This window comes from Gekko japonicus, unplaced genomic scaffold, assembly GCF_001447785.1.
Source record: "Gekko japonicus isolate JY-2015 unplaced genomic scaffold, Gekko_japonicus_V1.1 scaffold1180, whole genome shotgun sequence".
Lineage (NCBI taxonomy): Eukaryota > Metazoa > Chordata > Lepidosauria > Squamata > Gekkonidae > Gekko > Gekko japonicus.
Window position 1 is genome coordinate 73,698 of NW_015162515.1, and position 27,391 is coordinate 101,088.

Sequence of the window (27,391 nt, forward strand, 5' to 3'; positions counted from 1 at the left end):
GGGCCGGTTCCAGCCTCTGGGCCTTATGTCTGACACCCGTTTGGAAGTAAAGAAAAGACTGACTGACTTGGAAAACATACTGTCTACTTGCTCTGGTGACTGTTTTGAAGCAGTTTCTCATTGTTTTGTAAATGGACGGGGGGGGGGTTAACGGGGTTTACCGTGTGCTGCTTCGTTCTCTCGCTCTCTCAAATCAAAATCCTTGAGTTCCAGACCCGTTCCAGTCACCCCGTTTCTGGCCCGAGTGGGGCTCTTCTGCAGGGCCATCATCCAGACAGGCACACACGTCTCAGGAAAGCCCTCTTGTCTTTGCTGCCTCAGGATGGTGAGCCCACTCTTTTCAATAAGGCTGCTGAGGATGTTCAGATCTCGGATCACGCTGCTGTCCACTTGGTCCAGGACGCAGCCCTGGCGAGCCACGTTGTCCTTGAGGATGACGATCCCGTTCTCCTTCAAGCCGTTCTGGCAGCGGATAAGGAACCCTAGCAAGTCCTTATCTGTCAGATTTCCTGTGGGACACAAAGTAGGTCAGGGAATGTTTTATTTATTTACAAAATGTATACCCTACCTTTCTGCCCTCACAAGAGCCACCACGGTGGCTAACCATTTAAAGAATACAGGACAAAGTTGCATTTTAAAGCCATTAAAAGTCACCTCCCCAACACACATCATTAAAATGCATTAAAAACAGCAATTAAAACATTGGTCATGAAGGAGGGATTCACTGAGGGAATACCAAATGAAACAAACAAACAGAAGTCTTCACCCACTGGCAGAAGATGGCAATAGAAGGGGACAGACAAATCTCCCTGGGGAGAGAAAGCCAGATCTTTGGTGCCATGACTAAGAAGGCCCTGTCATGGATTGCCACCTGCCTAATCTCAGAAGGCGGGGGCACCCGAAGTGGGCCTCCAAAGATGACTGTAGTGAGGTAGAGGGCTCATTTTATCATATGTGGTGGACTTGTGAAAAAGCAAAACAGTTTTGGGTTGAGATACATGCATAAATGGAAAAAATTGTGAAATGTAAATTTAAGAAAGAACCAGAAATTTTACTTTTGGGAGTTAAAATGGAAGAAGTCAATATGGCAAAAAGGACATTGATGTGGTACATGATCACAACTGCCAGAATGACTTATGCGCAATGTTGGAAACAAGATAAGGTTCCTGAAGTTGGGGACTGGATCAAGAAACTACTTTTTACGGTTGAAATGGACAAAATGACAAGGAAACTTAACAATTTGGAAGCAGAAGACTTTTTTTGCAGACTGGAAAGACTTTAAAGTATTTGGAAAAGTATTGGGATGTAAGGGACAATTTACTTTGCTTTGATAATTATTGATGGTTAAAGGATACTAAAAAATAGATAAAGATAAATGGATAGAAAATGGAAGGATAAGTTACCTAGAGATATGTGTAAATTTATTATATCCTAATAAAATGTTTTCAAAAAAAACCATAACAAAGACGACTGTAGTGGTTGGGTGGGTTCATAAGAGGGCAGGGCAGTCCTTCAGGTATGTTGGTCCCAAACCGTGAAGTGTAGGGATTTGAAGGCCGGGACCAGCACTCAACTCGACTTGTGCCTGGAAACAAATTGGGAGCCAGAGTAGACATTCAAGGTTAGGATTATATCTTGTCACGCTCGGGTTTAAAAGGGGTCCCGAGTCGGTCGTGGGTCGAATCCAGGATGCTTCGCCGAACACCATTGGCCCAGGTTTCGCCTCAGATTCGTTGTCGATCAAGTTAATTTCACTTGCCACAACAGGGCATGTTCGCTTAGATGAGTGCGAGTGGATAAGTCTCCCTCCCTGACGTCCTGCCCAATTGGTCCCGCGCCCTCGACCCCCTCCCTTCTTAGGACTGTCGCCTCTCTGTGGACATTGGGCTAATATCTCGGGACCTCCTGGGAAAGGTCTCGGACCGGTTTCTTTACAGTGGCCAGTGCTAAGTGGGTGGTTTCCTGCAGAGTCAGGAGGGGGTTGGCTTCTCCCTCCTGACATATCTATTACTGATTCAACGGCTTCAGCATATGAGCATTGTCACAATGTAAGTTTATGTGACAGACAGATTTGCTACAGTAAACTAAAAAATTGTGACAGGATACTAAAGTGTGGAACAAACAATATTCCCTAAAACTGCGCAAGTCTTAACAAAGGATCTCAAAATGGCTACTGTGTAGTTCTTAATTCTTTGTCAGTGCATTCCCTAATTACTTCCCTCCATATACCCACTCACGAGACTCATGGTTCCTGCAGGTCTTCAGAGCAAAACCAAGAAATGTTTGTTGTGTCCCAGCTCGATTATTAGCTTTACTCTGACACCAAATGAGATCTTTGTGAGATAGCAGTTTGTTTGACCAAGCTCATAAAAAGGACAGAGTCCGGAAGATAAAAGATGAACTTAAGTCCCACTGCATGTTTCTTTGGGCATCCAAGATAGATCCAGGTGGTCAGCCATGTTGGTCATTCAAGGGATGAGCTGTCGTGTGCAAGGCACACTTTTTCAAATATTTTTGAAATATTTTGGGTATTTGAAAAAGTGTGTGCACATGAAAGCCCATACCTTGAATAAACCTGTTGTCTTAAAGGTGCCTGACTGGACTCTAATGTTGTTCTTTGGGCATCCAAACACTTGATTAAAGTATGAAGGCATATATTTTCTATAGAATCACTGTTGAAAATCATTTCTAGAGAAATACACCAGGGAGAAAAATGTTTGGCAAATGTACTTGGGTGGAATGTGAAACCGGGGCAGATTTTGCAGGAAACGTTCATAAGCAGAAACCGACAGGGCTGGAAGGTCCTGCATTCCAGTGTGTTCCATATGTATACTTACACCACGGAGAATTTGTAGGGCATGGATGACCTTTAGTGAGTTTCCTCGCACGGTATAGCAGCTCTTGATCGATCTGGCCTAATCCCTGCCTTCTTCCTTCCCATGTTCCTCTCCATATCAGTCTTTAGAACCTCTTAGTTATTCCTGGTCTTCACCAAACCCTGATCTTGATGACTCAAAGTGTGGTTTGTAAGGTAACCTCCAAGGCTCAACCTATATGAAACTTCTGTCCTGTAATCCTGAGCATATGTTTGTTAGTTGTGAGGGGGGGGGGAGAGACTTCATTGCTAGTCTCAGAGTGGACCAGAAAGTTACTCATGTACTTGATCCATAGGCCTTTATGGCTCCTTAGGCTTCCTGTCCTCTGGAAGAAGAGGAGGAGGAGATTGGTTTTATTCCCTGACCTTCACTTGGAGTCTCAGAGTGGCTTACAAACTCCTTTCCCTTCCCCTCCCCACAACAGACACCCTGTGAGGTAGGCGGAGATGAGAGAGCTCTGAGAGAACTGCGACTGACCCAAAGTCACCCAGCATGTGGAGGAGTGGGGAATCAAACCTGGTTCTCCAGATTAGAGTCTGCCGCTCTATACCAAACTGCACTTCCCACATACACCGGTGTTGTCGGCTATTCAGAGTATCTGTCAGGCTCCTGGTTCAATCCACTCGTCGTCTCATAGTCTTTTATAGAAAAGCTTTATTAAAACTAAGAGTAATGATGCACAGAGAGATTCTTTGTTCAGACTGATTAAAACCAGAGGTCGATTCGTGGGGGGATCGCAGGGGATCGCAGTTCCCCCTGGTGAGGTGTGGGGGGCAGGGCACATGACGAAGCCCCACCCCCTGCTTCCGGCCGCCCCGCTTCCGGCCCTCATTCAGCCAGGAGGAGGCAGGAGAAGAGGGAGGGTAAGTTGCTTCCTCCCCACCTCTCCCCACCCCTGCCCGCCTGGGGCCAGGGAGGGCCTTGGCGGAGCTTCCTCGCACTCCCGCCAGCCTTGCAGGTCCACTGCCAGGCCTTATGATGTCAGGGGGTGTGGCATATGCCAATGAGTTATGCTAATGAGTTCCCCTAGCTCTTTTTCTACGAAACGACCCCTGATTAATACATCTAAGGTTACAACTTGTATAGGTAAAACAACAGGACAAACTCCCATGATCCCCTTCATGCATTGCCTTGCACTAACTGGTCCCTTTGAAGTGTAGAGTCAAGATCCTCCCCCCCATTCCCATGAGAAAGTTAACACCAGCCAACCGCTCCATACACACGCACATTTCCCCCCCTTTTCACCTCTCCTTCTCTGGGTTTATGGCAGATTGGGCTGAAGGATCAAACAGGCATTTGGCAGAGTTATTTACATAGCAGGACAGTGTCCGACTCTGACAGTATCACTCAAAGGTCACTCTGAACCACTGCATGCGTACTGTTTTTTTTAAACATAGACCTAAAATGATATAGGTGGAAACCTTAAAATGTAAAGTGTGAATGGTGCAAACACAGGTATGTATCAGGGAGTCAGGATAGGCTGTGGATCCCTGTAGAGAGTATGATCAGTGGCAAACCCATGTTCACTGCCATATAACGTGTGTTGTAGTTTGTCTAGCCTGTGCCGTCCAGGTCAGGGTACATACCTTATCTTACTACCTTAATTCAGATTTTGACACCTACCAACATGAACTGTTAAGCTGCCTACCTATCGTTTCTGTTCCTCTGTTATTTTGTTGTCAGAAATACAGGACTGACCTGAAACCCACTGAATCCAGATGACATCATACTTCCCAGGAGCTGGCGTGAAATCCTGGAGACCACAGCAATGATACATGTCAACTTTTCTTTTGTATCCATGCAAATAGTTCTGGGCTTCTGCCAGAAAATTCTCCATCATGTCCACGAGCTCTACATGCTTGAAGAAAGGAAGGAGGACGTGTTTGCTGACCCGACCAATTCCTGAGCCACAATCGAGGGCAAAGTCGGTGCCAGCTTTGCCAGGGCCCTGTGAAGAGCACAAAAACAACAGTGACAAATGTTGAGAGTTCAAAACTCCTTACATAGTTCATTTCAGTATGCTCCACAACAATGCTAAGCTAGGCCACACTGGGCTCCTCATCTTGCAAACTGGAGAGGTCTGAGGATGTGAGATGGTGGGTTGCCACCTAGTAAATTTTTGGCACAAGCATCATTTAAACCAGGGGCTTTGTAGTTTATACATAATAGTAAGTTATGCCTTTTTGTTGTTGTTCAGTCGCACAGTCGAGTCCGACTCTTCGCGACCCCATGGACCAGCTCCCGCCAGGCCCTCCTGTCTTCCGCTGTCCTCTGAAGTTGGCTCAATTTCATGTTCATTGCGTCGATGACACTGTCCAACCATCTCATCCTTTGCCGTCCCCGTCTTCTATGACCTTCAATCTTTCCCAGCATCAGGGTCTTCTCCAGTGAGTGCTCCCTTCTCATTTGGTGGCCAAAGTATTTGAGCTTCAGTTTCATTATCTGGCCTTCCAGGGAACAGTCAGGGTTGATTTCTCTTAGGATTGACTTTAGAGGAATGCATTCATTTTTTCTTTTGAACTTTGTTTTGTAAGACCTAGTTTTCTGCCCAGAAGCTTTTGAAGAAAAGACCACCTTCACAAAGATCACTTTACAAAGACTATATTGTGACTAAGTAATAACAAAGATGCCACCATAACAAATATTCCCTGCTCTGGAAGATTAGCTTCAGTGGCTCATAATTCTGAATTCTTTAGCTCAGGTTGTCTGCCCCAGAGGTCATTTCGGGGGGGATCGCGGGGGATCGCAGTTTCCCCGGGTGAGGTACGGGGGGCGGGGCACATGACGAAGCCCCGCCCCCTGCTTCTGGCCGCCCCGCTTCCGGCCCTCATTCAGCCAGGAGGCGGCAGGAGAAGAGGGAGGGTAAGTTGCTTCCTCCCTGCCTCTCCCCACCCCTGCCTGCCTGCCTGGGGCCAGGGAGGGTCTTCGCAGGGCTTCCTTGCACTCCCGCCGGCCTTGCAGGTCCACCGCCGGGCCCCTCATGGGGCTTGGCAGTGGAGCTGCAAGGCCGGCGGCGGTGGCCGGGACCGTTGGGGGCGGGGTGTGTGGCCTTATGACACACTTCCGGTGATGTCAGGGGGTGTGGCCTTATGACACACTTCTGGTGATGTCAGGGGGTGTGGCATATGCTAATGAGTTATGCTAATGAGTTCCCCTAGCTCTTTTTCTATGAAACGATCCCTGGTCTGCCCAAGCTGAAGAAGTTCTCCTACTTCCTTCTCCCTTTCCTCTTCCTTCCAATCCAACTGAACTGCTTCAATAGAGAGGCAGGCAGTGGTGGCAGTACCTGGCCAGTTCGCCAATAGAGAAAAGGGGACAAGATTGTCCCTGCCGTCCTCCTCTTCTACTCCCCTTCCTCCAACATCTCTGACACTCTTACTTTAGCACATGAAGTACCAGAAGCATGCTGGGTAACATAGTTCCCAGGATACCTGAATTCTTACTAGAGACTTCACTTGAAAGTCTGTTCTATCAAATCTTTCATGGAACCAGATTTAGGATTGTATCAGTTACCACTGCCAGCATCTCAAGATTTGGCTGCCATTAAAAATGCTTGCCAGCCATGAGTTATATGGGGTGGAGCAGCATCCCCCTCTGCAGCTTTGGGGCGCTTTGGAGGCCCAAGTGGCAGCCATAGGTCCAAGTCCCTCTTGCCAACCAGTTGGTGTGGCAGCTGTGGGAAAAAGTGACTACAGCTGTTCTGGTTCAGGCTGATGTCTTACGGGGAAATACTAGGGCAGTATACAACATGTCCCTGTGTGCCAGTTGTGGTCCTATAACTGCTGCCATCTTCTGGCAACTTCTAGAGCTCAGTCTTTTTTCAGTAGTGCCTTGTACCTTGTGGAATGGGCTTCCTGAGGTCGGGTGGGGGGCATCCTTGGAAGTGTCTAAGAGGCAATTCTATTTGCTAAGGCTTTTAATGGGGTTTAAACTGCAGGCGTTTTCATGGTGGACAGGGTTTAATGGAATTCTGTCATATTATTCACGGGTTTCTTTTTAGAATTCTAAGGTGCTTTGAACCACAAGGGAAAGGTGAGGGGGTGTGTGTGTGAGAGAGAGTGTGTGCAGCTCTCTCTCTCTCTCTCTGGTCCTTTCTGCACTAGACTTTAAATCCTGGCTCAACCCTGTCCCCAAACTTACATTCCACACTACACGCGAGTTCACCCCTGTAATCATCTCGGGGTATTTTTTGTTTCCACATTACACTGAGGTCACCCCGGTTTTGCCCCACACTTGTCCCCAGATAAACGGATGCTGTTATAACCAGGGATAGATGCAAGTAATCCAAGTCTATGCCCCAACCACTGATGCAGAAGAGGCTGAAGTGGACCGGTTCTATGAAGACCTACAACACCTCCTAGAATTAACACCAAAAAATGATGTCCTCATCATCATAGGGGACTGGAATGCTAAAGTAGGAAGTCAAAAGGTAACCGGAATAACAGACAAGTTTGGCCTTGGAAAGCAAAATGAAGCAGGGCAAAGGTTAACAGAGTTTTGTCAAGAGAACACACTGGTCATAGCGAACACCCTTTTCCAACAACCTAAGAGACGACTCTACACATGGACATCACCAGATGGGCAACACCGAAATCAGATTGACTATATAATTTGCAGTCAAAGATGGAGAAGCTCTATCCAGTCAGTAAAAACAAGACCTGGAGCTGACTGTGGCTCAGATCATGAGCTACTCATTGCAAAATTCAGACTTAAACTGAAGAAAATCGGGAAAACCACGAGGCCATTCAGGTTTGACCTAGATCGCATCCCTGATGAATATACAGTAGAGGTGAAGAATAGATTCAAGGGTCTGGATTTGATAGATAGAGTGCCTGAAGAACTATGGACAGAGGTTCGTGACATCGTACAGGAGGCAGCAATCACCACCATACCAAAGAAAAAGAAATGCAAGAAAGCAAAATGGCTTTCTGATGAGGCTTTACAAATAGCAGAGGAAAGAAGGAAAGCGAAAGGCAAAGGCGAAAAGGAAAGATTTACCCAACTGAACGCAGATTTCCAGAGAACAGCAAGGAGAGATAAGGAGGCCTTCCTGAATGAACAGTGCAAAGTAATAGAAGAAAACAATAGAATGGGAAGGACTAGAGATCTCTTCAAGAAAATTGGAGAAATCAAGGGAGCGTTCCATGCAAAGCTGGCCATGATAAAGGACAAAAACGGTAGGGACCTAACAGAAGCAGAAGAGATTAGGAAAAGATGGCAAGAATACACAGAAGAACTATACAAGAAAGACCTCGATGTCCTTGACAACCACGACGGTATAATCACTGACCTCGAGCCAGACATCCTGGAATGTGAAGTTAAATGGGCCTTAGAAAGCATTACTAACAACAAAGCTAGTGGAGGTGATGGTATCCCAGCTGAGCTATTCAAAGTCTTAGAAGAGGATGCTGTTAAAGTTCTGCACTCCATTTGCCAGCAAATTTGGAAAACGCAACAGTGGCCACAGGATTGGAAAAGATCAGTATACATTCCAATCCCAAAGAAGGGCAATGCCAAGGAATGTTCAAACTATCGCACAATTGCACTCATATCACACGCTAGCAAGGTCATGCTCAAGATCCTACAAGCTAGGCTTCAACAGTACGTGGATAGAGAACTACCAGAAGTACAAGCTGGGTTTCGAAGAGGTAGAGGAACGAGAGATCATATTGCCAACATTCGCTGGATTATGGAGAAAGCAAGAGAGTACCAGAAAAATATCTACTTCTGCTTCATTGACTATGCTAAAGCCTTTGACTGTGTGGATCACAACAAACTATGGCAGGTCCTTAAAGAGATGGGAGTACCAGACCACCTCACATGTCTCTTGAGAAACCTGTATAAGGGCCAAGAAGCGACAGTTAGAACCGGATACGGAACAACTGATTGGTTCAGCATAGGAAAAGGAGTACGACAAGGATGTATACTGTCACCTTGCTTATTTAATATATATGCAGAGTACATCATGCGAAATGCTGGCCTGGATGAATCACAAGCGGGAATTAAGATTGCTGGGGAAAAGATCAACAACCTCAGATATGCAGATGATACCACTCTAATGGCTGAAAGTGAAGAGGATCTAAAGAGCCTCTTGCTCAGAGTAAAAGAGGAGAGCGCAAAAGTGGGCTTGAAGCTCAACATCAAAAAAACTAAGATCATGGCATCCGGCCCCATGACTCCTTGGCAAATAGAAGGGGAAGTCGTGGAAGTAGTGACAGACTTCACATTCCTGGGATCCCAGATCACCGCAGACTGTGACAGCAGTCATGAAATTAAAAGACGCCTGCTCCTTGGGAGGAAAGCGATGGCGAACCTAAACAGCATGATAAAAAGTAGAGACATCACCCTGCCAACAAAAGTCCGCATGGTCAAAGCAATGGTATTCCCAGTAGTCATGTATGGCTGCGAGAGTTGGACTATAAGGAAGGCCGAGCGCAGAAGAATAGATTCTTTTGAACTATGGTGCTGGAGAAGACTCTTGAGAGTCCCTTGGACTGCAAGAAGAACAAATCAGTCAATCCTCAAAGAAATCAACCCTGACTGTTCCCTGGAAGGCCAGATAATGAAACTGAAGCTCAAATACTTTGGCCACCAAATGAGAAGGGAGCACTCACTGGAGAAGACCCTGATGCTGGGAAAGATTGAAGGTCAAAGAAGACGGGGACGGCAAAGGATGAGATGGTTAGACAGTGTCAGCGATGCAACGAACATGAAATTGAGCCAACTTCGGAGGACGGCGGAAGAGATGGCGGAAGACCGGAAGGCCTGGAGGGAGCTGGTCCATGGGGTCGCAAAGAGTCGGACTCGACTGTGCGACTGAACAACAACAAAAACATCTTATGTCATGAACTCTGATTAAACCAGGAATGAGATCCAAGTACGGAAAGGACTTCTCTCTCTGATCTATCAATCATCTATCTATCATCTGTCTGTCATCTATCCATCTCTCTCTCTGATCAATCAATCATCTATCAATCATCTATCGATCATCTATCAATCATTTGTCATCCATCCATCCATCCCTCTCTCTCTCTGATCTATCAATCATCTATCTATCATCTATCTATCATCTGTCTGTCATCTATCCATCTCTCTCTCTGATCTATCAATCATCTATCGATCATCTATCGATCATTTGTCATCCATCCATCCCTCTCTCTCTCTGATCTATCAATCATCTATCTATTATCTATCGATCATCTATCGATCATCTATCAATTATCTGTCTCTCATCCATCCATCCATCCTTCCCTCTCTCTCTCTGATCTATCAATCATCTATCAATCATCTGTCTGTCATCCCTCCCTACCTCTCTCTCTCTCTCAGCACAGTGTTATCCTTAGCAGTGTGTTGTGTATGCTGACCGCCACCGGGGGGGTGGGCAAGCGGACACCAGAGCTTCCAGAGCTTGACTCTGGGACAACAATAGAGACTAGGCTCCTAGTCCCTCCACTGGGGAGCCAATGGGATCCGTGGCGGGAGATTCAAACCCACCAATGGTGACCAGGGGTGTGTCCCCAGGGATGTATATAGTTGGCCCCCCGGGCCGTTGTCCTCTGTTCTTCTTGTTATGTTCTTAATAAAGAGTGCTATGCACCACGTTGTCGTCTGTCGTTTATCCGTGCGGCAACCCACTACATAACACAGTGTTACATCCTTCTAAGCCCAACGGATTCAGAAGGTTGTAACTCTTCTTAGGATGGTACTGCTAATCTCTGATAGTTTAAAAGTGTTAGCATTAGTCTGGAGTAGCAAGAAGAAAGAAGCCCCAAGTAGTCCTGTAGGTCAGTATGTGTTTGAGATTCTATGTGATGGAGAAAAGTGTTTAGATGAGACTAGAATATCTCCTGGTGTCTCAAGACTTGGCAAGGAGTTGATGGATGTTCTCCTAGTCTTCTGATCATCTTGAGGTCACCTTGTGAGAACCCAGAAAAAGGGGTCAGAGGCTACTTAAAGTCAACAAGAAGACATAGTTCAAAATAGGAACCAAATCTGGAATTTGCCGATTTCTGAAGCACCATGTACTATTAAAAACACAAGTCTGTATATGTGATAATCAGCAATGCAGATACAATATACTTGTTCCAGATATTCGTTTATATTTAATTATTTTTTAAATTTATTAGTTTACATTTAATTACTTAAACTACATACATTAAATGATTATGAAGATAGTTGTCTGGGCAACTGATTAGACATAGCTTCAAAGGCATCGAGCAATTGTTCTGAATGTTTTTGCTCTCTGTCCACTCTCCTAATAACCTCATATCCTAGTAGGTCTGATTTTGATCCTGATAGGGTCATTGTTTTCTTCTTTAAAAAATGTATCTTTTAAATTTCACAAGCTTTTGACAATGATGATCATGTTTTCCATGGTTGTGTTTTTATTGCTGTCTGATTGACACTTCCTGTTGATATTCTAATCATTTTGGCTTTCATTTAAATTGTAATGTGTTTTTTTTTTTTGGTGTGCGTTATATGAGAAGTCATGGGGTGACAACACAATTCACCTAAAGCTGCAAGAAACATTAGGTCGGTTTTGCTGTCCTTATGGGGAAACTCACTGTAAAAGACTGCCCGCTGGAACGTCTTCTTATTCGGGGCAGTGGCAAGCAGTGAAATCATATTCGATTCAAATGGAAACTCATTCTCTGCTCCAACCTGCTATTGGATGTGTGATGAAATTAAAGCTACAGTCTAAATCCAGCCCCCACGTGGCACAGCCTTGGCTGTCATAGGAACTACTCCAGATCGGAGTTCGGCTCTAAATAGCCTCCTTCTAACATGACCAATAGTAAATCACGTCAGACGCCTGTACATCATCTGTTTCTTGGGTCCCGCTTCAATGATTGATTCAGCAGATTGTTCAGGTCAAACAAGGGGCAAGCCGGCAGTGTGCATGCTAAAAATATTCCAGGGGGTGCATCTAATGGCTGGTAGTAGCTGCAGAACGCGCTCCACAGACAGGCCCACCTTTGGCACTTCACTTTATTGTCCCAATCTCCGCTTAAACACTCCATGCAGTTTCTTTGATTTTTATAAAGAGAATCCCTCAGCTCTCATACACAAAGCTGTTAAGATGGATGTCACATCTGGCAGGAGGGGAGATAAATAAAAACAATAGTTTCTCTCTGCATGATGAAACCAGTAGCCATTTTGAATAGTAATAGGTTCTCACTGCATGACCAACACAGAAGCCTTTCGGAATAGAGTTACCTGTAGGCCAGAATCCTATTTTAGAAATCTGAAGAGTAACTGAAGATGGAACGAGGCATTGCCGGTGCAATCCTAAACAGAGTCACACACTTCTAAGTCCACTGACTTCAATGGATGTAGGAGGAGGCCATTCTACTTAGGACTGAACTGTGGGAGTACTACACTAGAGAATTCTGGAGGGGTAGCCATGTTAGCCTGTAGCAACAGAACAGGAGTTCAGTGGCGCCTCAGAGACTAGCAGAAATTACACCAGTGTAAGATTTCGTGAGTCAGGGCTCACTTGGTCAAATGCACCAGCTGTCACCCATGAAATCTTGTGCTATGGTAAGTTTTGGTAGTCCTTAAGGTGCCGAAGAAGTCTTGTGGTACTTTAAATACTCATTTATTTACTGTGACTTAAGCTTCTGTGAGCCAGAGCCAAGTTGTCAGAAAGATAAAAGTATTATATTAATAAGCACCCTCAGTCAATTGAATTGGCCTCAAGTAAATCTGTTAGTTTTGAAAGTGTTTACAACTTATTTCTCCCCTTCTCCATTCTCTCCTCACAGCAACACTGTGAGGTAGGGAGGTAGGTAGGTGGGGGGGGGAGAGAGAAACCTAGTGAGCACCTCTCAATCACTCATCATTGTCAGCATAGCACAGCATAGCACAGCTAGGGTTGCCAAACCCCCCGGTTTGCCAGGGATCCCCCATTTTGGGGGGGACGTTCTACCCCCAACACCCCCAACACCCACAGCTACCCCTCTCCCTTCTCTCTCTCGAGAGGGGTGGCTGCCTTTAAGTTAATGGAACCCGCGTTTCCTCCCAAGCCCGATCTCCGCTTGAGATCCGGCTTGCAGGGAAATGCCAGCTCTGTGCTCTTAAAGGGGAAACGCCGGCTCCTTTAAGTGCAGGAAACTGGAGATCAGGCAGGTGCGCAGGCGGCGCAGGTGGGGGGGGGGGCGGTGGACATCCCCAACGTGACATCATCACATCGGTGATGCCCCGCCCCCTCCAGGAACGCCCCCAAATTCCCCCGCTGAGGGTGGAAGATAGACTTGGCAACCCTAAGCACAGCTGTACAGTTTTGAATACTGAAGTCTCGTAGAGGTTGAAGGGTTAGCCCCCCCTCCCTTCTCTGCATGGCCACGAGGCAAATTGAGGTGGTATGAGCCTGAATGCTGCATTTTGTTGATGAAATGAGACATGTGCCTTGTCTTTGTCTGTTTGAATCCTCAGTCTTCTAGCCATAATGTTTCACGATCCAGGGCCGATATGTATATATTTCTAAATGAGGAGGCCTTACTCATGGCAGTCTCTATCCAGTGTGAGAAAGGGTGGCAGGAATGAGTCCATGGGGCATCCGTGAGGCAGTGACATGAACCTTTAATGTGCATAGACCTTAGTTCACACGTAAAGGTTCTCTCCTCAGTGAGGAAAGATAAAGGAACACAGTACTGGTTCAATACCATTACACACAACTCTGAACTGGCCCTACAGAACCAAGAAAAAAAAATCCTACAACAGAACAAAGCAGAGTATGCAAAACTCTTCAGTAGTGTTTGTGGTGGAGCAGTCCTGCTCTGGCCTGCAGGCCCTCTCCCACCCTAGCCCTCCAAGGTTTTTCCAGCAACTGGAAGAGCTTTTCTCTCTCTCTGTTCAACCGCCGCTGCCACCTGACCTTTGTAGGAATTGCCCGCTGGGAGGGTCAGGGCTCCCAGCTTCCCTTCCAAGTTCTGAGGCCTTAATGCCTCTGTCTCTCCCGCTGCCCAGTGTCTGGTTACCACGAGGACAGCTTGCTGCCTTGTGCACCACTGGGGGAGGAGCCACTTGCCCACTGACTGCCCTCCCCTTCCTCCTGGCACTCCTTTTAAAATAGCGTGTCCAAGACAGTGGAGGTCTATGTGGCATAGAGAACCACTACCAGGATCAAAAATTACAAAGTATTTATTTAAAAGAAAATGTTCACAAGCATATTCTTAGCACAGCACCAGATTGAGCAAGGGAGTCAAAAGAAAAGGGTAAAACACAATTCCTCTGTCCCTCCCTCTGTACATGGCCTATCAGATGTTAAATATAAGGCAGGTTCCTTAGCTTAGAAAGCTACAGATTTTTACAGGAGTGCCATTAAATTCAAGCCTCCTTCAGGTGTGCAGGCCAGCACGTGGCTAATAGCTGCGTCCTCCAGACCTCAGTTAAGAGTTCTGTCTGCCTTGATGGAATCAGCACAAAAGAGAGTCCTTCCTCCTTACTCCCAGGAGTTTTATCATCTCTCTTCCTCCATCCACTGACCAGGTCAGGCTGGGTCAAAGAAGCTTTTCCGGAAGACTCCAGAAGTTTCTTCCTGAAGCCCTTCTAGTATTTAATACTTCCAAATCTCTGTTCCCTGCTTGACCATCCCATTGTCTGTTGCTAGACCTATTAGCATTTCTACAAAGGTGGCCGAGGTGAAACTGGAAAGCAATTGAATTGACCTCCCTGTCAGACTCGTGCACAAACTGGAAACCTGGGCAATGGGGTATAACAAGGTGGACCATTCAACAACTCACCCCTACAAGATCCCTAAGGAATTCTCTGGAGGATGCAACATCTGTGCTAGACAACTCAACGAAGTCTCCCATCATGCCTTCTTCTGAAGCCGGCACCTCCCTGTAGAAATGCTTGGCTCTGGCGTAGAATTGCATTTCACCGTTGATGACCTCACTGGTCACAGCGTAAAGTTTGACTGCAAAGAGACAAGAGTGACAATCACTGATCACTGGCTTTGATAGCTCTATAAAGTGATTTGAGTTTTTGAACTGACTCTCTAATTAAGGACCAAACAAGAAAGTAGGATTGCCAATCTCCAGGTGAAGTTTGAAGATCTCCAAGAATTTCAACTGATCTCCAGGTCAGTTACCCTGGAGAAAATGGCAGCTTTGAAGGGTGGTGGACACTATAGTATAGCATCCTGGCTGAATTCCCTTCTGTGCCCAAACTCCATCCTCCCCAGGCTCTGCCCCCCAGTCTCCAGGAATTGCCCAACTTGGAGCTGACAACCCTATAAGAGAGTCATGCTGGTCTGACACATGGAAGCTTGGAACCTTCTGCTGCTCCAACCGCTCACCATCGCTCATGGGGCAAGAGCTGGAAGGGACCCCCATCTCCATCGAGCCTGAATTTCAGCTCTCCTCCTTCCCAACTTGGGCAAGGACTCTATGACACAGCTATTGTTGGCGGTGGTGTCAACTGGTGGAACGAATCCTCCTGCCCACTCATTGCATACTTGATTGCTTAGCTCTGACTACACAACAATTGTGTGGAATTTATTTTTACTCTGGTCTACTCTGGCAACTTTCCTTGCAAGGAACCCACTCACTGGGATCAGCTGCCGTTCCTCCACCTGAAGGAGGAGGACGGGGAGGAAGACGGTCCACAGCAGAGCAACTGAGCTGCAGTGACAGGTGCCTCTTTGCAGGCCACATTCCCATTGCCACAGGACCAGCTGCTGCATCCTCCTCTTAGTCCACAAGGGGCTGATAAATTATATTAGCACATGCCAATGACAGAAGAAGATATTGTGAGGCCTGGCACACATGGAGCATCGCATGACTGCCTAGGCATCACAACTCCTTCCTCCACATCTGAACAATTCTTGTGGCAGTGCAAGAATGTGCATGGGTAAAATATTTGCAATCCAGTTTAGAACACTCCATTAAGAAGTGAGGTGTGCGTTTGTGCTTGAGGGCGTGACTGAAATGTGACTCACTTATGATTGGAAAGGAGCAGAATGTGCCCATCCACTAATCAAAGGATTGTGGCAGGACAGTGTTTTGTGATTAGGCTTGAACACACTCAGGAGAGGTCGTGTTGCAGGAAGCATCGAAAAAGTTAATGCAACAGAAAAGCAGAAAACGGTGGAAAAGGAAATCTTTGTCAGCCATGTCCATTCCTATATCACAGGGCCAAGATACAGAAGACAGGACCAGGGGTCATTTCGTAGAAAAAGAGCTAGGGGAACTCATTAGCATAACTCATTAGCATATGCCACCCCCCCTGACATCAGGGGCCCGGCGGTGGACCTGCAAGGCCAGCGGGAGTGCGAGGAAGCCCCGCCAAGGCCCTCCCTGGCCCCAGGCAGGCAGGGGTGGGGAGAGGCAGGGAGGAAGCAACTTACCCTCCCTCTTCTCCTGCCTCCTCCTGGCTGAATGAGGGCTGGAAGCGGGGCAGCCGGAAGCAGGGGGCGGGGCTTCATCATGTGCCCCGCCCCCCTGCACCGGGGGGGGGGGGGGAACCACCAAAACAAAGACTTTAAAAAAAAAAGAGGACAACAGGGGAAACATGGAACTGCAAGGCTATGAGGTCTCACGGACACCAACGGTCAGCTGTTGTGGGCTTAGGGATGCCAGTTTACTGTAGAGCCAGTTTGGTGTAGTGGTTAAGAGTGGCAGAGTCTAATCTGGAGAGCCTCCATTTGCAGCAAGTGGGCGACCTTGGGTCAGTCACAGTTCTCTCTGAGCTGTTCAAAAGTATCTGAAGAAATGAGCAGTGACTCACAAAAGCCCATATACCCTAGGACAAATTTTGTTAGTCTTTAAGGTGCTACTGGACTCTTTTCTACTGATCTAAAATATGTTTTATATGTTTGCACCCCTAGCTTCCCCCCCCCCATTTGCCTTCCCCATATAGGCTATTTATAATGCTGAGACCTGAGCAGACTGTGGAAGAAGCAAGAGTCTTGCTGGGACCTCATTTAGCAGTTACCGTGTCACACTTCAGGGGACCTCAGTTGCAGGCACCAGGCCAAGGTAGGACCCAGCCCCCCCCCCCGCACTAACTTCCCTCCCTTTGAAGAGGGAGTCCAACAGTCTCGCCATTGAACCACTGACATGGGGCTTCCAGGTGTGAACAATGAAGAACAAGATCCCTAATCAAAACCAAATGATCCCTGCTTAGAGGAGCTGTGCCCCAACACACAGCTGCTTCAGGGCTTCGCAGTGGTCAGTAAACGGCATCCCTGCACAACACTTGAATGATTACTCCACGTTTGCCAAGAGGAGCAGTCGTGGATGCCGTTGATCCTGCAAGTGGGCTCAATTTATTTCCACCTCTGAGCCTCTTGGATACACAGATGGAGCCTGTGGGACGCTGTCGGGGCTGATCTCGCAGGCAGCCGTTCAGAGATGGATGGAATGTTCCTGGGCTTGCTTTGCTTAGCAGCTGACTCTAATGCAGAACATAAATTTCACTGAAGATCTAGAGGCTCCGAGCAGAGCAGCAATGTGCCTACCAGATACCTTTCTAATTACATGATGTGCACACATGCTTCCATAATACGTTACGGTCTGGCAATCCATGTTTGTTGCGTGCAACTGTTCCGGCACGGACGTGTATCTGTTGTCATTTCAGGAGCCTGGAAACTTTCTGCCGTCGCCTGTCTCTTTCCCCACTTTTGATGGTGTTTCAAATGAGATGTAACGAGATGAGGCATGGGAGATCCACGGACTGATTGCCCAATGTCCTGAATTTATCCCAAAGCCACTGTAAGGGAAGTGATTAAGAGGGTGGGCTTGATTCCCCACGCTTCCGCATGCAGCTACTGGTGTGACCTTGTGTCAGTCATAAATTCTTTCAGAGCTGTTCTCTCAGGAGCAGTCCTTGAAAGAGCTCTCTCAGCCCCATCTATCCCACAGGGTGTCTGTTGTGGGGAGGGGAAGGGAAAGGAGACTGTAAGCCGCTCTGAGACTCCCTTGGGTAGTGAAGGGCCATGGGGTGTAAATCCAATCTCTTCTTCTTCTTCTTTTCCTCCTGCATGCTTTCCCAGATAAGAATGGTACGGAAGAGGGACTGGAACCATTTTATCTCCCACACTCTCTCCTGCCTTAGCAGCTATCTCCCATGATATGAATATGGGCAAGAGGCTCAAAGGCATCTTCAGTGGGTGAGAATATCCACTGCCAGCAAATGAATGAACTCAGGTGATTCAAAGAGGGTACACTGGGCGAGCCTGCTCTTGTCCGATCTCAGAAGCTGAGTAGGGTTGGCCCCGGTAAATCAGCTATGACTTGATGGCACTTTCTCCCACCTAGAGATGTAAAATTTCCGGAAATTTTGAAGCTCAGAAACCCCCCCGGGTTTTTTTTTGGAAAAAAAACGGAAATTTTTGGAAAAATTGAAAAAAATGCTACATTAGCATTTCTTTTGTCTTTTCTAGATAGAAAGTCATTCTGTTACTTTAGGAACATAAAATATGACTATGGACATTTTTACTTGGCATGAAATTATCACAACTAGCATATTAAAAATATAGTGTATCCAAACAATTATTACAGAATACCCACCCACATGCAAAAACAAAACTGAAACTCTTTTATTTTCTTCTGACAATCGCACCTCCTAAAGGAAGAAATGCATCTTGTTCTTGCATTGGAGAGTTCAGTTTGTAACCTAGGACTTGCTTGTCCTCAGTGCACAGAAATTACATCAATCTGATACCATATATGTATATATTTTAGAAATGATTTGGAAAATATTTGAACACCTGGCCTTAAAATATTTTATTCATCATGTTAAAATAAAACGTCCCATAATCAATTTTTTTCTTTTCTTTTTTCAATTTTTCGGAAAAAAACAAAAAAGGCTTCAAGAAAAAAATGGGGGGGGGGGAAACGGGTTTTTTCCCGATTTTTTCCGGGCCTTCACATCTCTACTCCCACCACCCTATCAGGGGTCCCAAACAGAATGAACTAGGCACAACAAACCAGGTGCCAACTAAAGGAAATCAAGGCACAAACACGCATGAAGCTGTCCGATACCAAGCCAGACCCTTGGTCTAGCAAGGCCTCAGTCTACTCTGGCTGGCAGCAGCTCCCCCCGCGGGGTCTGAGATCTTTCACACTACCTACTGCCTGGTCCTTTTAAATGGAGACGCCAGGGCTTGAACTTGGGACCTTCTGCATGCCAAGCAGACGCTCTACCACGGAGTCCTTTCCTGAGACTTGCTCATCTTGATGCTATGGATGGCATCCCTTGCAAGCTGCTGGAACAGGCCATGGAAATAAGCCACAGCAAAGCGGACCGAGGGAACATGACCGTTTTGGTTTGATCTAAACAGTACGGCAGGGCTCTTGCTCCCGTCCAACAAAAGCTTCGTTCCCAGCCCTCCTTGTCATCACATACTTAAGACAACTGCTGAGCGGATACTATTAAACCTTTAATCCGTTACACATTTAGGTTATGCTGGAGAAATGCATACCGCAAGCGAACATTTAAGCCCAGCAAGGATCAAACCTGAGGGATTTTACACCCTTTACTGATTTACTTTCACGTACTCTCTGCGTAAAGAGATCTTGCAGAATGGCAGCAAAGAGAAGATGAACCACAGGTTGTGGTGATGCGGCAGTCATGATTTCCATTCATATATTGCTAAATATTACAACTAGGAAAGGAAGAGTACCTCAGATGTCTTTTTTTGACCCTGGGTATGTTTCCAGCAAAATATATTAAGTGCAGGCATATAAAGACTGATGGATGGAGAGAGACGTGTCACCGACGTCGAGGGTAACACTCTAGTTTCTGGGCAAACTCTATGGTTTTGAAGTAAAAACCCCCAGCGTTTTGCTCCAAAACTAGACCATCATCCCCCAACATTGGTGGCACGATGGGCAGAACGTCCAGGAGAGGCACCGGGAGCCCACTGCCCTTGGACAGGGAGGACCTGGCAACCCTACATATCGTAGACATATACAACTTATATTAAATAATATATTAATCGTTTAAATGTGAATAATTCTGGCAACAATTAACAATTATAACAAGTTAATGAGAGTACATCCTTTTAAAGTATAGCAAATATATTATCAACCCCCCCCCAATTCTGGTTTTATTTATTTATTAGTTCGATTTATACCCTGCCCTTCCCGCCAAGGCAGGCTCATACACATACACACACACACACAATTAAAAACATCCATAAACATCCATAAACAATTAACCTGTAGCTTCAACATTTCCAGAAATTTTACATCTCTAGACCCGTGCTCCCTCTAAGTTGAGTTAGTGTGAGCTAGCTCACAGTTTTTTAGCCTCCGGCTCACACATCTTTGTCCTAGCTCAGGAAGGAGGGCTGGGGGGGGGGCACAGAGTGACAGTAGAGATGAGCAGTTGCATCCAGTACTGCCTCCACATCAAGTTCCTACAAAAGAATTAAAATTAAAAAAGAACTACAGTTCAAATGTTATAGCCTTACCAAAACTATGGGGAAAACCAAGGGACCAAAAGGTGGCAAGAACTCCTCCAAACCAATGCCTAGAGCACCGCAAGAAAATCAAGACTCTTCCGAAGATGGAACATCCCCCCCCCCCCCACATTGGAAATGGAGGAAGAAGCCCGGGCAAGTAAAAGGAAAAAAGTGTTTACAGGAGATCCTTACAGACATAAAACAAGATTTAAAAGAAGAGATAAGAAGCAGCATCACTCCTATTATCAATAAGTTAGATGAAGTTAACAAAAAGTTATTGGATACACAGGTGAAGGTGGAGACAGCGGCTGCGGGTATGCAAAAGAACTCTAAAGAAATAGCTGAATTGAAAACTTTTGAAGTAATGAAATGGTGTAACATATTTCTTTTTTCTTTCTATTTTATTTTCATCTTACAATATAAATCTTGAATCAAAATACATATAGAATATATGGTCATAAGCATAAGGAAATCTAACAATAGTGTTTATAAATAAAGTATTTGCACTGGAGTAAATCTGAGAGGCGGAAATATTTATTTAGTCATGCCAATTTCTATTAGATTTAATTAATGATTACAATATATAAATGAGGCAGAAGCAGAATAGAGCTGGCAACTTGTAGTGGATTAATTTCATTTCCTTGCTGTAAAAAAGCTTGTAATTAATTTGTAAGATTTTGAAATTAATAAAAATTTAATTTTTTTAAAAAGGGAAAGATGGCTTCAGTGCAAACTAATTTATGGAGTAGCCAAATTGCTTGCTCACAACTTTAGTGCCACTAGCTCACAAAGTAGAATTTTTGTTCACAGGACTCCACAGCTTAGAGGGAGCATTGCTCTAGACATGAGATGTTCTATCTCATCACCTCTAAATCTAGACATGTTCTATCTCATCACCTTTAAATCTCTGAGGTAAGAGCTATTAGGGCATCTTATGAATATCCGCTGCATGTTTTTAATCCATGGTGTTAACCTAGCTTCAGAAACCATGTCAGACATAGATATAGAGGGAAATCAAATGGTGACTTGATGAGCTGCTGCTTCTTTAAAAAATATTTTTATATAGCAAGCTGCTTCTAATGAAAAAAATGTGTGTCAGTCCCGGTTTACTCTACTCCTCTTGCATCAGGTGGATTGACAGAGCAGCATATTTTTCTCTGTATATACATTTGCTTTTCGCAAGCTTCACACCAAAAATGTTTAAAAACAATTATAGAATAGCTTCAAGGATGGGAGATGGTGTGCATATACATGTTAGTGATGGCATGGGCATTACCCAGAAGGTGCCCCTATAGCTGATATTTGCCAATTCCAAAGATATCACACTCAAAACTGTTTTTTTCCCCAGAGCTCTCCTCAGCACGCACACACACGGATGTGTATATGGGAATTAGCATTACTACCAAGCCACCTCTACAGTTCCTGAAGCATCAAACTTGTCTGCACACTAAAATAACTATTCTCCATCTCCAGTAAAAATGGATATACCACTGGGAAAAAATGAGATAGTTGTTAAGATATGGAAGGCAGGAGGTATGACTCAGTTACTCTTAAAAATGGTTGGGTACATAAGGCTTACTCCTCTCTTACTTTGTGAAAGCAACAACTCGTTCCTGCATAGACAGCTTCAAGTGGGGACTAGATAGTAAATATATGGAGCAGAGGTCCGTCAGTGGCTATTAGCCACAAGGTACAGATGGGTGGCTCTGTCCGGGGCAGGAATGCTCTGTCTTCTTGGTGCTTGGGGGGCAACAGTGGGAGGGCTTCTGCAGTTCTTGCCCCGCTGGTGGACCTCCTGAGGGCCCCTAGGTTTTGGCCACTGTGTGACACAGAGTGTTGGACTGGGTGGGCCACTGGCCTGATCCAGCATGGCTTCTCTGGTGTTCTTGTGTTCATACTGGGCAGCTGTTATTCTCGAGGCACAAGGAAGCTACTGCAGCCAGCACCCTTGGATGCACAGCATCTGGTACCACGGGGGTTACACTATGAATGTCCGATGCATATTTAAAAGGTGTGAAGGTGTCCCGTCATTCTGACAGGTTTTTAAATTAAAATGTTAATGCCCTCTGCGGAGCTAGGTGCAGGACATGAAGTGCAACATAGGACCAGCGTGGTGGACCTACTGAGAGCCTTGATCCAGCAGCAGGCAGCTCACCCTCTGCTGACCCTCTCTAGTGTTCAGTCCCAGCTGAAAATTTTTCCCTTTCAGGTTCTGGATTGACCTGTCCCATACGACTCCACCCCTGCAGTGGCTCTTACCAACTTCTACTGTCCCTTTTTAGCTCCCCCCCACCCGATGACCTCTTTCAATGATGTTAAGACAGTCTACTTTTACTGATGGTAATGCCATTGTTGATAGGTTCAATTTTTTTTTGTATTTGTCATTGTTTTTATTATATTATTACTAATATTATTGTTTTAATGAGATGGTTAATTTTATTACAGATTGGAAGCCACCTTGGTGAGCATGTAGTACAGAGAATAGAAATGTAGTACAGACAATAGAAATGTTGCAAATAAACAGTCACCATGTGCGGCAGTACCAGGCACTATCTCCCAGGAAACTGGGAGCCCATGGGAACTGGGTACTTCGCGTCCCTTACTTTCTCTCACTCGCCATTGCTGTCCCACTGCGTAGGTGCCTTTCAAACCTGATCTAGCCCCAACATACCTTACAAGCTTCTCTTGGGCTAGAGAAGAAGCAGCCTAAGAATATTTGGTTTTTATACCCTACTTTCCTCTAAGGAGTCTCTTTAAGCAGCTTACAATCACATTCCCTTCCTCTCCCCGCAACAGGAACCCTGTGAGGTAGGTGGGGCTGAGAGAGCTTTGAGAGAACTGTGACTGGCCCAAGGTCACCCAGCAGACTTTGTGTGGAGGAGTGGGGGAATCAAACCCAGTTCTCTAGATTAGAGCCCTCCACTCTTAACCATGACACCATGCTGGCTTGATGAACTGGCTCAGAGAAATAGGCAGCTGCTTTATGGGGCTCCCCCTTCCTATTGGCTGCTGCTGCTTCTTGAATGAATCGTGCAAATAAACCCAACTAATCACAGATTAAGCAGTGGATGCAATGATGACCCAGTGACATTTCTGGATGCTGGTACATATGACATCCAGAAAAGGATTGTGCTTAGTGGGGCAGCATATGACTTGAATGCAGGTAGTCCTCTTAGGTCTGATCCTTGGCATCCTCACTTGAAAAGGAGCTCAGGATACCTACCAGGACTAGCAGATGACACTCCAGTGGGTAGGCCAATAGTTTGACTCAGAATAAGACAACTGTATATGTTCCTCTGAATTTACTGCCAATCACTTCCTTTTACTTCACCATGGATCTCAAGACGGTATACACAGGTCTTGCAGGACATCTTCCATTCAGGAACTGACCAGACATGTACCTGTGTAAGCTTCAGTAAATTTTCTCTACAATGCTTGTTCCAATCACACCCAAGTTCTGGGGTAATATCAACGGGCGCAGAGGAGAAGGTAGGCAGTTAAGGGCCGCGGTCACACGGACCTCTTACCGCGCTAGTTTTCCTGCAGTTCTTCTATCAGCGACATTTTATATCGCTTGTAGATGGTCAGACGGTCCCTCTGTCTTCCGCTTCACTCGCGCGAAGTACTGATCACACAGCGCGCCATCCCCGCGGTGGCGCGGTTTTTTTTTTAAAAAAAACAAAACCTGTGCATGCGCTTGTCTTCCCATGCGCTTGGGCGTACATACAAACTAAAAAAGTCCAAAATAAAAGCTAGTGCCTGTTTGCACATGCGCATAACTTAAACCGGAAACACACCAAAAAAAGGGGATGGGTGGGAGGGTAGCGCGGTCACGGTGGATTGCTGTCCAGATACCAAAACCGCGGATACAAAGCGCAAGATATCGGAAAAACACCTGTTCCAACAGGTGTCAGAAAACCGGATAAAAAGAGCGAAAACCGCGGGACTCAGCCCACTTCGGTGCGGGAGGCGGGTTTGCCAATATGAACAGGAAACTTTAATGCGCGAGGGATCAGCAGCGAAGCCCGCACTAAATGTCCGTGTGACCTGACCCAAGGACTACTTAACTGGAAGAGGGAATGTTTTTGCAAAAAAAAAAAAAAGTCAAGATTTTGACACTGCCAAGGTTAAGAAAATCTTTACATCTCCTCCTACCCACGTGTTCTCTCCAACAAACCTATCCAGGATCATCCACTGGTTTTTACTAGTTATTAAACATACAGAGGCTTATCAGAACTTATGCTGCTGATTGAGTACAACCTGCCTTTTTAATGTGATTTGCCCACATCACCTGCCATTTAAGGATAACCGCCCATCAGGACTTCAAGAACAAATAGACTGATTCATTTGATAGCACTGGGCGGGGGGGGGAGTCTTGGAGCCTTGCAAACTGAAAAGAAAGTACCCAGAAATACCATTTCTACTCTGGTACACCTTGATACAGTTACCTAACCTGGGTGAGACTTGCTGATACATCTCAGTGCAACTCAAATGCTCTTTCTCCCTCCCTCCCCCAGACTAATTTGAGACAGAGCTTACAGCAGTCACAGGATTGCATCTTTAGTCCCATAAGCTTTTTGCAAGCTCCCGTGGGACCAATCTGAAATACGTTTTTCTAAGCACATACAGAGACTGCATTTCCCCCCCTTTCAGTGCCAAGCTGTCCCATGGTCCTCTAGGGTGGATCGTCTGAGGGGTTCAGAACTTCTGTGATTGCTTTTAGAAGTCAAATATTTCAAACACAAAGTACAGAACCTGTGCATATATTTAAATCCCTGCAGCCACAAAGCTCTCTGGATTACCTTGGACCAGTCATACACCCTTAGCCTATCCAACCCTGCAGGGTTGTTGTCAGGATAAAATGGGAAAAAGGAGAACAATGTACGCTCCCCATGGAGGGAAGGCAGAATAAAGAGGTACTAGACAGACACACCGACATCTTACACACCCAGCTTACTCACCCAGAGGCAGCTTCTCTAGCAGGTAGAGATAACTCTGGAAAAAATCGTTCCGAATGGCCTTGTGCAGGATGAAGGACATGCTATGGCGACATAGTTCCTCATCCGTCTTGTGCCAGCGGGACTTAAAAGCCAAATGGGCTCCCATATACTCCGTGGTGTCCATGGTCTTCTGGGGGGCAGCTGCCTGGGTGACAACCCGGTTGGGACCTGTCTTTCCTCTCCAGTGGTGTCGTTTAAATCATGACCATCTCTGTCATTCTATATGTGGGTGCCCGCCAGCCAGTGGCTCCTAACACTTGCTCAGAATAATCTCAGAAGTGTCAGGCTCTTAACCTAGCAGGTGCTTGGAAGTGATAAAAAGCCAGATTGCTTAGTCAGGAGAAAAGTATATCTGTTCTCAAAGCGGCCACTGGAATCAGCATTGAAAATCCCATTCACTTCTTGGAAAGGGCAGGAATACTTCTCCAGGGGTTCACCTCCTCCCTCATTCTTTGGCACTGCAGAAAATAAAGCGGTTGTCCAATAGGCATGCCACCTCCTTAGGGCTGACTCTCACCCACCTGGCACTAATGGCTTCACCCCCCAGGGGCTTACTATGATCTTTGTTGTTAACCAAGGGACCATTCCTGAGAGTGTCCACCAAATATCTGAGCTGGCCTTGTTAAGGAACCTTCTCAGATGGCATTTATCTAGTGCACTTTAATCTTGCTCTTCCTTAAGGAGCGAATGGAGGTAACAGAGTTCTCCTAAAAAGGTGGGAATTGTAACGGGGACAAAATGCAGCAGCTCACCTGCTTTCGGGGCAGGGGGGAGGTCTCAGAATGGAGGGACCCCACAAGGACTGATGCAATTTGATTTGTTCACAAATTATCTGTAATTGGAAGGGTGAACCGTGAAATGGCCAGGCTTGCAGACAACAAATTATTTAGGGTGGTGAAAATCAAAGTTAAGAGCTTCAAGAAGATCTCTCTAGATTGGGTGGGTCACAGCAACATGGCAAGTGAGGTTCAATTCAAGCAAAACATAAAGCGATGCATATTGGGGGGGGGGAGAAATCCCTAACTTTACTGATAGCAGCACTGTGTTGTAGGGTTGCCAAGTCCATCTTCCACCCCCAGCGGGGGACTTTGGGGACGTTCCTGGAGGGGGCGGGGCATCCCCGACGTGATGACATCATGTTGGGGACGTCTGTCGCCCCCCCCCACCCGCCCGTGCGCCAGATCTCCAGAAACAGCAGTTCCCTGCACTTAAAGGAGCCAGCGTTTCCCTTTTAAATGCAGGAGCCAGCATTTCCCCTTTAAGAGCAGCCGCATTTCCCTTTTAAGAGCACGAAGCTGGCATTTCCCTGCAAGCTTGTGGCGATCGGGCTTGGGAGGAAACACGGGTTCCACACACTTAAAGGTAGAGAGATGGGTGGCTGTGGGTGTTGGGCTTCCCCCGCCGGCCATCTGGCCGGCAGTGGGTAGAACCCCCCCCAAAACGGGGGACCCCTGGCAAACCAGGGGGGGGGGTTGGCAACCCTACTGTGTTGGTCTTCAGTCTTCTTTCTGGTAAGGCTCTTCTTTGACTTTCCCTGGGTCTTACCCTGGCACATGTATGACATCACTGATTGCCCTCAGATCAAGACAGCTCACCAAGGACAGCGGGATAAGGACACCAAGACTCTGCATCTGGAAGACCCCATCTCTTGCTCAGGTGACCTTCTCGCTCTCCTTTTCCTTCCAGCTTCTGGCTTCCTGTTCCAGATCACAAGCTTCTTTCTTCCGACAGCTCTTCCCCTCCTGTCCTCCTCTTCATGCCGCCTCTAGCAGCAACCGCGGAATTCTCCTCCTCATGCCCTGAGTGACCACCCCCCATCTTCACAGACTACTCCTGGCTAGTCTGAGGTGGGCCTTTTATTCTCTTCCGCCAGGCTCTTTATTTTTATTTATTTATTTATATTTACGTTTATACCCCGCCCACCCTGTGAACAGGCTCTGGGCTGCTTACAGGACAATTAATGTTCACTGTGTCGCGAGTCCTCATCTCACTGGTTCTCCAACAGAAGTGATTACATCATCCACTAACTGTAACCTTGACCAATCAGGAGTAATGGATTTTGAATTCTTCTGTCCCATATAGAAATGAGACAGACACATTAA

The 27,391-nt window shown here is 46.2% G+C and overlaps 1 protein-coding gene across 1 annotated transcript; it reads right to left on the bottom strand.

The window, feature by feature from the left end:
• METTL11B (methyltransferase like 11B) lies at positions 1-25,416 on the bottom strand. Its single transcript, XM_015406207.1, has 4 exons — positions 25,251-25,416; positions 14,621-14,796; positions 4,575-4,824; positions 1-509 (listed from the first exon to the last, which is right to left on the bottom strand). The coding sequence occupies exons 1-4, from the start codon at positions 25,411-25,413 to the stop codon at positions 148-150; spliced, it is 951 nt and encodes a 316-aa protein (XP_015261693.1). The 5' UTR covers positions 25,414-25,416; the 3' UTR covers positions 1-147.
• Positions 25,417-27,391: the final 1,975 nt, after the last annotated feature.